General features: G+C 38.1%; 1 protein-coding gene across 2 annotated transcripts; it reads left to right on the top strand.

The window, feature by feature from the left end:
* Positions 1 to 1,552: 1,552 nt before the first annotated feature.
* On the top strand, positions 1,553 to 16,598 carry LOC146325412 (large neutral amino acids transporter small subunit 1-like). 2 transcript variants are annotated; one of them, XM_084721430.1, is made up of 11 exons: positions 1,553 to 2,305; positions 3,257 to 3,787; positions 3,890 to 4,015; positions 7,510 to 7,615; positions 7,772 to 7,816; positions 9,148 to 9,271; positions 9,417 to 9,520; positions 9,820 to 9,916; positions 10,953 to 11,102; positions 12,628 to 12,802; positions 13,054 to 16,598. In XM_084721430.1, the coding sequence occupies exons 1-11, from the start codon at positions 2,230 to 2,232 to the stop codon at positions 13,128 to 13,130; spliced, it is 1,611 nt and encodes a 536-aa protein (XP_084577556.1). In that variant the 5' UTR covers positions 1,553 to 2,229; the 3' UTR covers positions 13,131 to 16,598. The 2 variants fall into 2 exon arrangements, with proteins under 2 accessions (XP_084577556.1, XP_084577555.1); XM_084721429.1 differs by having other exon boundaries at positions 1,557 to 2,305; positions 3,254 to 3,787.
* Positions 16,599 to 17,255: the final 657 nt, after the last annotated feature.

Below are 17,255 nucleotides of genomic sequence, written 5' to 3'. Positions count from 1 at the left end.
AAATACATAAAATGATATACCAACCAGTAACCAACCATAAATAATTAAATGAAGTTCAGTTACAAGTCAGACTAAAAGGGTAGGACTTGAGTTTGCTGATGTCCATTTGGTTGTTATTTTCAGGCTAGAAAACAAACTTATTTTATTGGAGCTTGATGTGAGAATGTTTTTTTTTATGCATGTCACCTCCCTCTTGTGCATTGCATCTCTTCTATCACATGAGTTGACCTCAAGTCCCTGAAACTGTGAGGCAGCTTGAAACATATTTAGGTTGCCATCTAGTGGTGTTTAAATTTGATGTGCAACCAAGCCAAGTGACTGACATAGGTTTAAGCAAATCAACTTGACAACAGCCTATAGGACATAATTTGCACATAAAACCTGAAAAGTTTTCATAATTAATATCACAATCTCTTTTGTGTTTTCCATATGACGTAGTTTGATTGTTATATAAAATTTAGGGAAACAACAACAACAATGATAATAATGATTAAGTACTTTTCAAGCTTAAGCACAAAATGTTTTCCGGATTAAGGATTTACAGAACAAAAATTTAAATTAGAGATACATATACACCCCCACTGTATAACATACAGAGTTTAGGAACATTGGAGCACATTGCACTGAACCCTTAAATAGATGGATGTGCAAGTGCAGAGTAAAAGAAGTTAAGTTCATATATAAATCAGTAAAAAGTGGATAAAGAAATAAGATCATATAAAGCAGGTGATGTTTAAGTAAAGGACAAACCCGCACACAGTAAAACTCCAAATATAAGAGATGATTGTGAAGGTGAATTACATGCCAATATAAGAGCAAACTCTTGAATTCAAAATAGATTGAAATGTAAGATATATGTAAGTGCACATAAAAATACTAAACCAATGATACTAACACACACGCACAACTAAAATATGTAAAGAGAATAAAGTTAAGAACAACACAACAATAGTGACATAAGGAGGAAATATGAAAGTAAGGCAATAAAGGAAAAATTAAAACATCAGGCTATATTGTTTGATATTCCCATAAGTCAAACATGTGAGATGCTATAAAATTAGATGAAACCTTAAAATCTGTTCTTTATTAGACAGTAGTTACACCCTGATTAGACACTATACACCTATGGTACATTAATAAGACATAACAAGCTGTACTTAATATCAGAAATAATATGTTATTTACTATACAGCATTATAACCTTTATTGTACCCTCATTTTACTTTGTTAGATATTTTGCCTATGGGTGATTTATTGTAATATGGCAGACAGATTAAGTGATTTAATCAAAGAACTCAGCATTAGTCTTGGCTATTCTGCCAATTGTATGGAAACAGCCAAAGAAGGTTTGTTTCAAGTAGCAGACATGTGATTTCACTTTAGTTTACAACGAAGTTCTGTTGTAATGTGTCCATTTATTAAAGCCTAATAAGGGTCTAATAAAGGATCTAATACTGTCTAATAAAAAACATTATTTCTAGTCTAATTTGATGCAAAGAATGTCTTGTTATGACTTTTAAGTCTACTGTAAAATAAAGTGCAATTGAAATATTATCTCCCCCCTCATTATTATTCTGCATTGCCTGCTCTGAATAAGGCCACTGGGTCTCCATTTTCTGTGTGGTGTCACCTTTCTGCATGACAGAGGGAGAACAAAGACACTTGTTTCTCCATGATGACACCACTAGAGGGAGCACTAGATTCACAACATCCCTGTTAATACACTGACATGAGAGGACACACACAGACACACATGGACATACTGTATACTACTGGATTAGCACACAGAAAGATTACAGCGTCACATGGTGGCCCCCTCCAAATGGTGCCTGCCAGTAACCTACATCCCCCACTCCTGAGCTATCCCATCATTCATTTGGAGTGGGCGTAGGCTCAGGCAGCAGCAGTAGCAGCAGCATCACAAAGGTTCAGCTCCTCCCTGCTGTATCCTGGAGAGACGGAGGGAGGGAGGAGGGAGGGAGGGAGAGACAGAGAGAGGATCAGGGTCAGATGAATTCCAGCCTGAGTGACGAAGGCAGGAGAGTGTGTGTGCATGTGTGTGAGAGAGGACGAATCAGGGAGAGACAGTGTGCCGAGGGGGGGTGGGTTGTGTGTGTGTGAGAGGAAATACAGGCAAGGAGGAGGAAGAAGGGGACATAAAGGGAGGAAGGAAAAGGGGGGCAAGAGGAGGAAAAAGACAAGACAAGGGGACCCAGATTAAGAGGGAAGATGGCTGAGCCGGAGCTGAAATCACGGAGCAGCAGGGAGAGCGTTGCCAAGGCGGCGAGCCAGGAGAAGATGGAGGGTAGGTACAGTGCATGCTCACACTCATGTAGATACCACATGGTACAGGGCTGCATTATGCCGCCATGCGTTCTGATGCAACATTGCCTCATGTAAAGGTATATTCAGATAGATGTGCCGGCGGAAGTGCAGCATGGTGTTTTGGGTGTGTGACAGGTGACCAAGGTGACAGGTGAGAAAATGTGACACAAAATAGATCTCAAGAGACCTCTACTGAGGTATAAACACAATCACCTGAGGTAGTAAATCCAGGAGATAAGGTATCATTTTTCAGAAAGAGCCTTCAAAATGATCCTGATGAGCCTGTTTAACCTGTTAGTTCATGTCACTACCTATGCTGACACGTGGACTGACATTACAAGTGTTTATTTTGTTCTTGGTTTCACATGTGTGTAGTCATATGGATTTGGTATAACATTCTGATAAAGGGACAAGTCACTCCAAAATCAAAAGTACATATTTTCCCTTTTACCTGTAGTGCTATTTATCCATCTGGATTTTTGTTTTGGTGTGAGTTACTGAGTTTTGGAGATGTCAGTTGTAGAGATGTCTGTCTACTCTCCTGTATAATGGAACTACAAGGCAGTTTGTGGTGCTCAAAGTGCCAAAAAATACATTTGCAAAACTCAACAGCAGTGTCTCTCTCCCAAAAGGGTTCTCAGAGGTAAATGTGTCTGGGTAGAAACTCAGACCCTCAAGAAGAACCCTTTTGGAACCTTGTTTCTCAGAGTGCAGTTCCATCATACTGGCAGACATCTCTATGGCTGATATCTCAAAAACTCAACAACTTACACCAAAACTTTTTAGATTGAAAAACAGCACTACACATCAGAGGAGAAACATATATTTTTAATTTTTGGGGTGGACTGTCCCCTTAAACAAAGTGCTTTAATGATTTTTTATTTTTTTTGTGAACACTAATGGTTGTCTGCTGTCCTCTCTGTTCCAGCAGCAGAAGCTGACCCAAACCAAGATGGTCTGACTGTAGAACAGCCATCATCTCCATCCTCCCCCATGGTCCCTGCTCCCACTGCCACGACCCCTACAGCTGGTTCCCCCACCAAAGGTGAGAAGATAGTCCTCAAACGCAGCATCACCCTCTTCAACGGCGTGGGGATGATCATAGGCACCATCATCGGCTCGGGAATCTTCGTCACTCCGACGGGTGTGGTCAAAGAGACCGGTTCGGCTGGGCTCTCCCTGGTCATCTGGTCTGTCTGCGGAGTGGTCTCCACCATGGGTGCCCTGTGCTATGCTGAGCTGGGAACAACCATCACTAAGTCAGGGGGAGACTACACCTACATCCTCGAGGTGTACGGAGAACTGGCAGCCTTTCTAAAGCTGTGGGTGGAGATGCTCATCATCCGACCGTCATCGCAGTATGTGGTGTCGCTGGTGTTTGCTACCTACCTGCTGAAACCTCTCTACCCCAACTGTACTGTGCCTGACAGTGCTGCCAAGCTCATCGCCTGCCTGTGTCTGAGTGAGTGGGGGTTTCTGGCTGGAGTTATCAATATATTCACTTTATTTACAGATGACATATAATTAAAAATCCCTATTTGACTCTTTTTTGTGTCTCCTGCAGCCTCCCTGACATTTGTAAACTGTATCAGTGTGAGAGCGGCCACCAAGGTGCAGGACTTGTTCACAGCCTCCAAATTGCTGGCCCTGTTCATCATCATCCTCTTTGGATTCATCCAGATTGGCACAGGTTAGTCCTGCAAACTCATAGACAGACAGACAAAAAGTCACTAAAAAGTTCAGAGTTGCTCTTTCAAGGATCTGTGCTTGTATTTACATGTGCACTATTATCCTGGTTATGATTGATTTATTTGTCGTGTGTGTAAACATCATATCCTAGTTTCAGGAACCTGGATATGCTACCTTTAGTACTCCGATAGAAACCAGGATACTGTTGCATGTACAGACCTTATCCTGGTTTCTGAACTCTCTTTGTTGGTACAGAACAGAGTGACACACCTGCAGGCAGATGATCAGAAACCTGGATAACGTTAAACTCATGTATACAGGGACATGACTAACCAGATGATCAGAAACAGGATAAGACTCGAAAACAGGATACTCGTGCATGTGTAAATGCAGCCGACATAAAACTGTGCAGTGTAGCGTTGTGTGGCCACAGCTCTACAAAACACAGGGAGGCCAAAAGCAGTGATAACAACACTAACGTTATGACTCAGTTGCACGACTACCAGCTGGGTTGTGCAGTTCAGTCTATTTCTCTATCTGGTATTATTTTCTACTAACATATTGATCATGAACTTGGTGATAAATTGTGTGGACAAACTTGGAATTAGAGAAGCTGATGCGGACGGGTTATGGTTGAAACATGTTTTCAATTTTTTACGTGACTTTTATTTGGTAAGGATGATGCAATTTAACATAGTTCCAATACAGAGCATGAAACTGATGTTCTGTACAGAGTCAATAGCTATTGCTAATTTTCAACTCTTGTCCAAAGGGCTTTTAATTATTTACTTATTTAGATAATTACAATACATTGCTTTCAATATCAATAGACTACAGATTAGGAAATACAATAAAATACACATACCAAAATATGGACAGGGAAAACAATACATATGTTAAACAAGGTGCTCCGTCACCACTTTTGTGTGAAAGACTGGTTCTTGTTTTGTGTGTTTGTGTGTGCATGTTTGTGTGTGTGTGTGTGTGTGTGTTTAATGAGGGAAGTGCCATTATGAACAAACATAGTAGGATTATCTTCAACCACATTACTCCTACTACCAATCCTGTTAATTATTTAAATATAATCCTTTAACAGTATTAAAAATCTACTTAAACCACTGTTACTACTACTTTAGAATGCGATGTGGAGTGTTTTGTGTTGCTGCCTTTTTTCTGCCTATGATAAGTTTGCATTTCCCAGCATGCAGCTGTGTACAGTGTGTTAAACCAGCACAGCTTGTTTTCAATGTTGTTTATTGCACTAATGCTGCGTTCACTAAAACAAACGCTATCACTGTTTATAGGTTTCATCATAGCACAGTTTTCTCCTTTATTGTTCGGTTTTTATGTGTCAGTACTTCTGACTGAGGTTCATTTGTTTTGTCTCTAATGATCAACAAATTGTTGACCAACACTAATGAGCCCAACCAAGCAGACTGCCCTCCTTTCAGTTTGTTAGCACAGTTGCTGAGTCTGAACACAAGGCTTGTCTGTCTGTGGCCATGTGATTGAGTCAGAGCAAGTGTGCAGCCATGTGCATGTGTGTCCGTGTGGGTGTATGAAGCTGAACACTGCTGAGCATAATTAGTTTATACATACATTACTCATCTGCACAGCATGTATCTAACACATCATCATAGAACTGATATAGTAACAGTCATAATAGTCCTATAAGAGGACATTTTTAGGAAAATTGATTCACATGTACTGCACCAACTACATTTTTTAAAGATATGAACTTAGATAAAAGCAGCATATTTCATAGCATATTTTCGTTATGCACCAACAAAAATACCTATACAAGAAAAATAGAATAAAAATCAATAAGACAGTAATAAATAAAAATAACAAAAAGAAAAATAATTTAATATAAAAAATAGATTTTGCTTAGTGAGATGGAGGTCTAAAGGATAAACTAAACATGATCTGAATAACAAGACATATATATGCTTTTCACCACTGAATCAACTCCACCATTCAAAATTAAACAGCGCGGGAAGTGGCCATCCTTTGCTCCATGCTGCATCTGCTCCCCCCCCCCCCCCCCCCTTTTTTTTCACAACGCCACACCCACCACCATTGTGCTCTACACTGCGTTACCATGGAAACTAGGCAGCGAAGCTTGCCGGCTGTTGTCACTGAGAGCGTGGAGAGAGAAGGACAGAGTGAGAAAATAATGTGTGTGTAATAGGACTCAGAGTCATTACCATCTGAAAGAGACAGGTAGAGGAACCAAGATTTCAGGCACACACTTTTGAACCAAGCACACATATGCACACACACACACACACACACACACACACACACACACACACACACACACACACACTCATAGAAATAAATGTGCTAACTAGAACCATAAAGCATTATTTGGCTTGTCTCCTTTGGAAAACTCTTTTTGGTTCCTGGTAAAACCCAAGGAAAAAGATAATAATAAAAAAAATGTTTTTCTGAAGAGCAGCTTTTATAAAGGTTCCGCTTGTAATAATTTCAGAGAGTTCTAACTAGAACCCAACATAAACAGTCATACCTAGAACATCTGTGAAAGGTCTCCCTCCCACCCAGGGGGTTCAACCGATAAACTTTTTAAATTCCAAGGGTCTTATCTACAACCCACTCACGGGGTTCTACCAAGAACCATTTTATATTCTGTGGTTTTCAAACAGAAATCACCCAGAGGATTCTACCAAGAACCTTTTTGTATACCAAGGGTTTCATAGAATGCAGCCAGGGAGACCTACCAAGAACCTAACATAAATGGTCATACCTAGAACATCTGTGGAAAGTCTTCCCCCACCCAGGGTGTTCCACCAAGAACCATTTTATAATTCATGGGATTCAACTAGAACCCATTCAGAGGACTCTAGCAAGAACCTTTTAATATTATTGTACAAAGAACCCTTGATGAAAGATTTTTAAGTTCAAGTTCACGTTGTTCAGTGGTTCTGTGAGTTCTTGGAACCCTTAGTCCAGCAAAGAACCCATGACAAACCCTTTCTTCAAACAAGGCTTCTTCAGAAGCAAATTGTTCTAGGTAGAACCTCAGCCCTTCAGGAGTAACCCTTCGGAACCCTTATGTCTAAGAGTGTACACACACTCAGCCAAGTTGACGGTTGCTCCTGCTGATGATACACTGGATTTGCTATCTGAGTGGATAAATGAGTGGATTGAGGTTTACTTATCAAGAGATCTTTCTGCTTGTTTTTAAATGTCAGCTGGGCAGAACCCGATTATATTTCAGTACATCAAAGCAGATGCTCAAACCTGGAGGCAAAGTGCTCAGATGGTTTCACAACCAGCTAGAAAATGTCAAGCCTGTCAAAGGGCAGACAGCAACAGACTGAACTTCATGCAAGAAATAAAAAGTGGCAGCAGCACCGGATGAGAATACATTAAATATCTGAAACCACACAATTATTTCATGAATTAAAGCTGTAAGCGTTTGGAGACGAATATTTTGTCATTTACTTTTAACTTCTTTCTGTGTGTGTGCAGGTGATGTACCATACCTGACACCAGAAAAGTCATTTGAAGGCAGCAAATTGGGAGTGGACAACATTGTCTTGGCTCTGTACAGTGGTCTCTTTGCGTTTGGAGGCTGGTGAGGCATTCATGACCTATTTTAATGTAATTACAGACCAGAAATAGAAATGATTAATTCGTATCTGCTATTTCTTTTCTTTTGCATTACAATATACAGTAATTCCAGTCTTTATCAAATCCCTAAAATTGTGCTGTATTCTATATTTTCTTCTAGGAATTACCTGAATTATGTGACGGAGGAGATGATCAATCCAGAGAGGTGACTTAAATGTGGCAAAGGTTGTGTTTAGGATTGTACACAGACAGACAGCATGACTACCGTCATCCATGACTGAGGTTGTTTATTATCAGTTCATACATGGAAATTCAGTGTACACAGTGACATGAAACCCTAATAATTTAATGCAGTCCAATAAAATAGCAGGTTCAAAAACTGCTGTAGAGTTGAATCAGCTTTTCACATTTCTGTCAATGTGATGGGGAAAAAAAGGTAATTTAAGTCATTTTAATTAGAAAATTTCTCAAAATAATAAGAATTACTTTGAGATACTAAGTCATTATTTTGAGATATTAAGTCATTTTGAGATACTAAGTCTTATTTTGAAAAGGCTTGCCATTGTTTTGAGATACCAAGTCATTATTTGAAGATACTAACTCATAATTTTGAAATATGTATGTATTGCTTTGGATTGGATTGGATTAAATATTCAGCTGTTGCAGTTGTTTTGTCCACCCTTTGTATGACACCTGAAATATTAGGATGCTCAGAGAAGCATGTGATGCCTATGCCTTTAAATATTATACTATATAATCTTGCATGACTCATTGAATGCAACTAATCAGATATGAAATGTTAAAGTCTAATTTGTCAGTTAACAAATTGGATTGGGATCGGATTGTGTGAAACTGAACACAGATTTAATCACTGATGTCTAAGGAAGTCGAGAACGGCTGTGCTCTCCATTATTAGATCATGAGTTAAATTATTAACTATAATAATTATTATCTTGATATAAAAAAGCGTGTTTTCTTGTGATAAGGGATTAATTTATCTCTTTATTATGAGAAAAGACTTAGTTTTCTGGGGATAATTATGGAGAACTCAGAAATGAGTGTCTGGTCCTTTTAATCACACTTGATTTGAAGTTCACTGTCACGACTGTCAGGGAGGATTCATAACTGAACTGACTGATCTGAATGGTATCTTGAACAGAAGGATGCAATTTCTGAAGTGCAGTCTGATGCATCGATCAATAACGGGCACTCCATGATCTGACATTTCAGACTCAATTAGGTGTTACAGTTGTTAAGACGATATCTATGCCTGCAGGCATGTTACTCCTGATCCTGGACATTTTAAGCAAGAGGAAACAACATTTTATTTTGTCACGGTAACATGTGGATTATCTGATTATTTCGTGGTAAGAAAACTTGTTTTGTTGAGACAGCAGCATTAAAAAAAATTGAAAGCACAGCTGTTCTTGGCTTCAATAGATATCTTTAATGGAAGCAATGGAAACAATCAGATATTACTCGAAAGTATGTTGGGTGTTCTTTTCCAAATGACCTTTGATCTCTCCCCCATCACAGGAACCTGCCGTTGTCCATCATCATATCCATGCCTATAGTGACGGTGGTGTACGTCCTGACCAACCTGGCCTACTTCACCACCATCTCGCCTCAAGTCATGGTTGAGTCTGAGGCAGTTGCCGTGGTGAGCATCACGCGTCTGTCATAAACTTATCACAGCTTCGACTTACATACTCACAGCCATCGGTTGCATCTTTAACTTGGGTGTGGTGGCAGGATGAGTTTTCACTAAAGCTTCCTTCACATATGTATATGATGCTGTTTGGCAGAGTTTTGGGGAGTATCATCTCGGTGTGATGTCCTGGCTGATTCCTGTCTTTGTTGGACTGTCCTGCTTTGGGGCTGTCAACGGATCCCTCTTCACCTCAGCACGGTGTGTGTCATATAGAGAATATAATGTAATATTGACATGGTTTTTCTTCTAAAATACAACCATTTATTTGTGTTTTAAAGTTTATACAATAAGTTTGGGGTGTGAAATAAGCTGAGCCTTGCTTACTTGGTGGATGTTTAAAAGATTTCCAAAATGTAGGACTGTTCAGACCAATTTTGAGCGTAATATTCCTTTGAAGATTAAATTTCAGTCAGATACTGGATTTTACAAGGTCAGCACTCACAAATGGACAAGTAGTTAATCACAAAATACTGACTACAGGGCTTTCTGTCTTTCAGGTTGTTCTATGCTGGAGCTCGAGAGGGTCAGCTCCCTGCTGCTCTGGGGTTGGTCCACACAGACCTCTTCACACCGGTGCCATCCCTCATTTTCACAGTAAGACTCCACAGCTACTATCAGCTATGATCTGACACTTACTTTCCTGCTTTTATAAATGATCACCGTCAGAAATTCTTGGTGTCAGATATTAAGCCAACGACCAGTAAGGTGACATCAAATAAAGCCAGAGTACATAAAGCTGTAATAAGTCGTTTATGATCTTTATTGACATCAGTCTGCAACTTAAGAGTTGCCACAGCGTCAACAGGTTTGACTGGTTGAATATGGTTTGAGCTGAACTCATTTTGCTGATGCTGATATATGCACTAAATGCAATAGCAAATTTGTTAGTATCTGCTTCAGACTCTTTAAAAAATGGACACAGCAGAACTACTAATGTTTCAGAAATGTTTAATACGATATTTAGTTTTTAAAGCTTGTATCAGTCAGTACTGATGACGTGCTGATTTTGTTTTTCCTATGGTTATTAGCTGAAAGAGTACAGGCCATAAATCTGTTCTGAGAGCTGAAAATGGAAGCAAGTTGCAAGTATTTGTAGAGTTATTTTTATGAGACAGGATTTTGTGCTTTTGTACTATAGGACATAATGAATTATTTATTATAGATGTAATGTTTATTTGAAGGTAAGGTCTCTAAAACTAGTTACAACTCTCTGAATTTTCATATTAGCACTGAGTATGGCACAAAAATCACTTTTAAGGGTCTGGTGTGTAAGATTTATGGGGATCTATTGGCAGAATATGGCAGAACTGGACTATAATTTTCAAAAGTATTTGTGTACAATCACCTGAAAATAAGACTTGATGTGTTTTTGTTACCTTAGAATGAGCCACTTTTACCTACAGAGGGTGCTCATGAGTTTTGCAGCCACTGTAGGTTCTCCTACTTGCCTTGAATGGGAGGGTGAGGCAGGGTGTTGGCACAGTGCAAAGTCACTGTTAGATGCCACTGAATCCTACACACTGGTGCATTAAATCATGTTTAAAAGAATTTGGAGGGTACAATGTATGTGTGTTTATATGCAATGTATACAAGATTATCACAATTATGTCTTGTTTTTCCCTTATATCAGTGTCTGCTGTCCATGATGTACGCCATCTCTCAGGACATCTTCTCTGTCATCAATCTCTTTAGCTTCTTCACCTGGCTTTGTGTTGGTATGGCCATTGCTGGTATGCTCTGGCTGCGCTTTACCAAGCCCGACCTCAGACGACCCATTAAGGTAGAGTCCCCATGTCTCAAAGCTTGTATTACTGCTGGTAAATGCTTGTTACTCTGGAGAGGATCTGAGTCTCAATGAAAGGTATACAAGTGATGCAAGACCTTTGTTCTACCTTAACCTCGGCCAGTCTCTCTGTCTGGCCAAAACATCAACATGTCTTCTGGTTTCATAGAGCATCCACCACTTTCTGTTTTATCATTTATTTTCTTTATGAAGGCTCCATTGTATCACTGCTCTTGTTATTAGATGGAAATGGAAGCACACTGTGTTTTCAGGACAGGAGGGAGTGGCTGTTCTGTTCTGTCTCTGTTTCATCATGGGAATATTACGCTGGTTGACCAGAGTCTTTCATCTTTCCTTTGAGCCCAAGTGCACTCAGCCCATTTGTTTCATGAAATGAACCTCTAACAAGTAAACCATTCATGAAACAAGACAGCTCGGCTGTTTCTTAGATCTAAATTCAGAGCCTGTGACAGGGCATCAGTGTGTTTTGTTTTATCAGCTTGTGACGCTCCACTGGCTGAGATACTAAATTTCGAAAACACAGCCATGTACTTGTAATAATCAATAATGTAAATATCTCACAGAAGGTTTCACAATAATGTGTCTTTTACTTCATCGAGAACGTAACTGTTTTAACTAGAAGTGGAAGATGTATTCAGATATTTGACTGAAGTAAAAGTAGCAATATTACAAAGGAAAAGTCAAGTCAGTTCATTTATATAGCACATTTAATAAGAGCAGGAGCTGAGCCAAAGTGCTCTCCAGTCAAAGCACATGGACTAGGATCTGCATCAACACAGGTATACATGATACAAGGTGTAATGCAAAAAAGGCAATAATACAAAAAGGCAAAAAAAAAAAAAAAAATAAATAAATAAATAAAATAAAATAAAAAATACAGTAATGGAAGACAAGATCAACTATAGAACAAGACAACTAACATGATAAAATCAGAATCAAAGAAATAAAATAAGAAGTGAGCCCACAGGTTTGATCTTTGTCCAGGTGCTTATTGATATTTTGGTACTAGCCAGTGAGGGGCCAGTACCAGTTTAGTACCAGTTCTTGATTCCCATCACTAATTGTACGTGTTTCATTTTTTCATTATATAAGCTGTAAATATACTTCACGTAAAAATAAAATAAAAATGAATTAAAAGTGGTAGAAGTCAATGTAAACACCTCAAAATGATACTTAGGTACAGGACTTGAGTAAATATACTTAGTTGCTTTCAATCAATGGTTTTACCTTCTGAGGTGATACACAAATAACTCAATAAAGCAAATAATTTCAACAGCTTATTGTATCATTATCAACATTAATATCACACCATTAGTTGAAGCTGCATTATTATGGGTTCATGATGTCAAAATGTGATGTTTTTTTTTTTTTTTACATTTTCCAACTACTATCAAGATATTTCAGTCCTGAAAAATTACAGTCATTTTGGCCAGTATTATTTTATCTACTCTCATCTTTTCTAGGAACAAACACCTTCATCTGTTGTATTTTCTGTCTGCAGATTCCTCTGCTCATCCCTGTGACTTTTGTTTTGGGTTGCGTCTTCATGATCATCGTGTCATTCTGGGCTGCTCCGTTTGAGTGCCTGGTAGGCAGCAGCATTATTCTCACAGGCATCCCGGCGTACCTACTGGGCTACAAGTGGAAGAAACCCCATGTGGTCAAGAAGATGCTGGGTGAGTGAAACACTTTTGTTTTTTTAAAGCGTCTTTTTCTGTTTTCTCAAGCGAGGCCGGAATAGCTTTCATTACAGTTTGTTATGAGATTCATGTGAGAATATCTGCTGGAGTGTGTTTATGTAGTCAGTGTGAAGGAATCGAGCCAAGGTGTCGATCCCATGTTTAATAAAAATCTGACAACATTTGACCTGTAGTGACCCAGTAAAAGAAAACAAACACGGCTAACATGACGAGTTGTTTCTCCTCAGAAATCTTCACCATGTTCTGTCAGAAGATCTTCATGTCTGTTCCTGAGGAGAGGGAGCAACATGAGGCGGCTGAATAATGCTGGAAACACTGAACAACATGAGAAACTGAGTCAATATTATCGTCTAAACATTCTCGACATGTTTACATTCATTCACCTGTGATTTGGCTACAGTAGTTTTTTTTTTTTTTTTATTTAAAACCAGGCAGGTAACTGTGAAACGGTGTTTACTGGACAAGGGCGGCCTGGCAATCTCGGTAAAGGAGGGTTTACATGGGAAAAATATAAGGGCATATTTTATTAACTCTACAAGATGTTTCAAATTTGAAAAAGTCTTATCTTGGTTATAACATTCAAACATTTTCCACGACTTTAATTCTAGATCTGTTTGGCAAATATATCTCCTTTAATGCAAGAACATGCTGATATGTTGCATGTTTTTTTAGTTAATGGAGAGACATGCAGTGTAACTGTAAAGGTAATGCATCTATAATATATTTATGACTACACTCATGGACATAACATTTTAAGTTCAGGTGTCTTATGGATGTTCTTAACTTCTTTCAAACTAGAGGTTGATTAATAGAGCTTATAATACATTATGACTACCTATACCAAACTATACACAGTCAGTTCTAGTAAGGATTCTAGCCAAAATACAGAGAATTACAATTAAATTTTTTCTGCGTTAGAAATGGAACCTTAAGGTATAAAACCTATTATATTACTCACAGTAAGAAAAAATATATTTTTTCAAACTTTATTTACAGTTTGGGATGAGCTGTTTTTTCTCTTAATTTTGAGATCTTACATATCCTAATTACGTAGGATCCAACATATATTCTTTTAAATGCATAAAAGTGCTTTACGTTTCACTTATCAGCAACAGTGAAATGCTTACTATTATTTTTTTATTTATATCTATATTTTATTTTGTTTATTTATTTTAATATTAACACGTTTTTTGTTCAAATGTTCATGTTTACATTCAATCTGTTAAATTAAATAAAGAAAAATAAAAAAACAAGAACAATGAAATGTTATAATGAAGCATGCATTATCATCAATGCATCAGTGTGTACTTCACTTTACTTCATACATACAATGATAATTTTTGATCCTGCATGGACTATTATAGCATACTATGAGTCCTTACTACACCTTAATGTTGACATGTGTACAGGTGAGCACAGGTAGTCATAATTTATTATAAACCCCATCAGTAGTCAAGAGCATTCATACAACGCTTGAAGTTATAATTCATTATAAGTCACAGCTACAGTGTTTTATGATTGTTGATATAGTGTATCAGAAATAATAATATGTGTCTATGAGGGTAGTCATAAAGCCTTATGAATGTGTTGCATTTTACTATGAATGCCCCTATAACATACTATATATATGTGTGCGGTCTTCATAGAAAGTGTTAATTGTATACTGCAAACACACCATCAGAAGCTGCATATGATGGACTCTAGTGGCCTGAAACACAAGAGTTTATTGCTCGCCTCAAGTGTACAAGTGAGTGGCTTAGCGAGACAAGAAAAATATTTTTTACTTTCTTAACATTTTAATAAACTCTAACAACTAAACTACAGTAGGCATAGTTTATTAGTTTATTATTAGTTTACAGTTTTATAAACCTTGAAAGCTACACTTAGAGATGTATGGACTAACAAGAGGTAAAAAAATAAATACCTCACATAGGAAACAGTCACTGACAGTGTACAGTGTATAAATAAAGTCAGGGTTGGAAGAGGAAAAGGTTAACTAGTATAACACTGAATACATTACACTCATACGCTACTAATATTTATGTTTAGTGACAGTTGATTTCAATTTTTGTATTTTTTTTTTTTTTGTATTCATTTGTAAAACAAGTCTGCAGCACTATCTTAAAGCACAAACTGAAGTGAGAAAAAAACAGTGTATAATGTGATGTTTCCTCAAGATGTGTCGCTGTGAATCAGGTCCGTTTCTTGTATCATTTTATTCTCACATCATGTTGGAGTCGGCGCTTCATATGTGACGATGATGTAATGACAGTGGATACCAGCACCTGTTTGTGAGGCATTATTACAAGAGGCTGAAGACCTGTATTGATGTCATCCTGGTTGTATTTAGTAAACTCCACTGTAGTGTTAGTGTTTTGTATTGCGTGTATCTATGATCTGTGCCAGACATGTCAGTGCTGTTTTGTTTTATTGTCACTATAAGACCAGAATGAATGTTACAAGTTTAGTGACATCAGCTTTGCTTTTATTTCTTTTTCATAGGAAATGTACCTTTAAAATCTTAGGTTAAAATGAAATATCTAAGGTTTTCCCCAAAGTTACTGCAAGCACTTTCACAGTCTACTCCAGACCCCGGAGGGTAAAAGTCTCCAAGGAAGATGAAGAAAGGTGGAGGTTGTGTGGGTTGGAAAAGGTTTCTGGATGTCTCACAGAACAGAGAGAGAATCCTCGTAAACATCAATCACTGGATATTGGATTGTCAGCCTGTATTCATTGCACTGACAGTCCAGGTTCTGCAGGTCACTGAAATTCAAAACCCATATATTGAAATTGGATAATAATAATATATATTGGTTGAAGACACAAAACAAAAAGATGAGTGCCACTTCTCTGACATAAAATGGAGCTAAAGCAGAATTTCTTACAATGGCAGACAGCAAAGTGAGCAAAAGACTGAAGAAAAAGATTTCCAACTTGTTTATTTATTTGAAAATCTTTTTAATAATAATAATAACCCTTATTTGTACAGCACCTTTCATACAAGAAATGAAACTCAAAGTGCTATACAACAAAGAAATTCGAGATGAAATGTACAAGCGCTCTTAAAACAGCATCTTATTTTTAATGAAAACTGGACCAATACATCACAACACACTGGACAATGATCAATCAAAGTGTAGAAATATCACCATAGAAATCAATTTATATATAAAAGGAGAGAGAAGCACAACCTTAATGAACACCCAATGGTGACATCGCCCTCTAAGTCCTTCCTAAGTCCCGCCCCTTTTTGCTCTGTGCTCCAATGACAGTTGAGCTAGCTTGGTACCTCTTGCTAACTTAAGATGTGACCCTATATGTCACTTTTACAGGAAAATTGGAAATTTAATCAAGGTACCAAGTTTGCTCAACTGTTTATGGAGCACTGACCAGAAAGGGTTAGGATTGGTCAGTAACATGCACAAAGCCTGAAGAAAGAATTCTGTACATGCATTTAATAAAACTAATTCAATACAGGGGGCACAAAACACACAGCATATCAGATTGTGACTATGAATAGAAATGGTTTCTGCAGACCCGTCATATATTTTCTGTTTCACACAACATGCTGTGTGGAAAGTCTTACTGTATATGTGTGAACTGACAATACCTTTCATGGCATTCGCCTCATGGAGTGTTATGGAGAAAAAAAAGAACCTCTTATAGCATATTTTTGATCTTAAAAATGGAGAGTACCTCTGTCAGTTCTTGTAACTGTTGTATGTCAGTGACCATGGCAGGTACATGTAACAATAAAATATTTTTGTTCAAAGTTTGCCTGGTTGTTTGTGTCATGCAAAGGCAACAAAAGAAGTGGGGTCAAAATCAGATTCCTCAGTGCAGCATCCTAATATACTAACATCAGTTAACAAAAGGCAGCCTCAGCCTCTCTGCAGATAACAGAACCAAATACAACAACAAATCCCAAAACACAAGATAGCTTCTATCCAAATGAGGATGTTTCACGGGCACGTTTTTTTTTTTTCTCAAAATGTCGTCCGACGGCGTTATCGTCTCAGCCATCAAGTGTTTGGTTAGTGGTCTGTATGAAATGCTCTGTCCCTCCTTGTTTGCCTTGTCTTGTTTGTTGGCTGTCAGACAATGATGCTGCCGATGCCCGTGCTGTCAGGAGGGTTCATATCCGTCAGAGGAGGAAATTAGAAGGTCTGATGGCTACTGATGAAACCAGTATCACAGCTGCTGCTGGAGACAATATTAGTGATGGGAGATTTGACAGCAAAGGAGGCAATATTGCACAAGTGACGTACAGAGTATTTCTGCAAAAAAACAGAGGGCATCAGACAGGGACCTGACTGGTTCATTTAATTTGTACTCACATACAGCTCAGTGAAGGCCAGCTCCTGTGGAGTTTAATCTAATATTATAAGGACTGAAGGACTTCTATTATTATTGAAGAAAGTATACACAA

Source organism: Lutjanus erythropterus, chromosome 6 (assembly GCF_056507025.1).
Source record: "Lutjanus erythropterus isolate fLutEry1 chromosome 6, fLutEry1.hap2, whole genome shotgun sequence".
In the NCBI taxonomy this organism is placed as follows: Eukaryota; Metazoa; Chordata; class Actinopteri; order Lutjaniformes; family Lutjanidae; genus Lutjanus; species Lutjanus erythropterus.
This window is presented reverse-complemented; position numbering and strand designations above follow the sequence as displayed.

Coding starts and splice junctions, on each gene's coding strand:
- LOC146325412 (XM_084721429.1), top strand. CDS start 2,230: ATGGCTGAGCCGGAGCTGAAATCACGGAGCAGCAGGGAGAGCGTTGCC. Junction 9,272..9,416: donor AGTCTGAGGCAGTTGCCGTG/GTGAGCATCACG, acceptor GCTGTTTGGCAG/AGTTTTGGGGAGTATCATCT. Junction 11,103..12,627: donor ACCTCAGACGACCCATTAAG/GTAGAGTCCCCA, acceptor TTCTGTCTGCAG/ATTCCTCTGCTCATCCCTGT.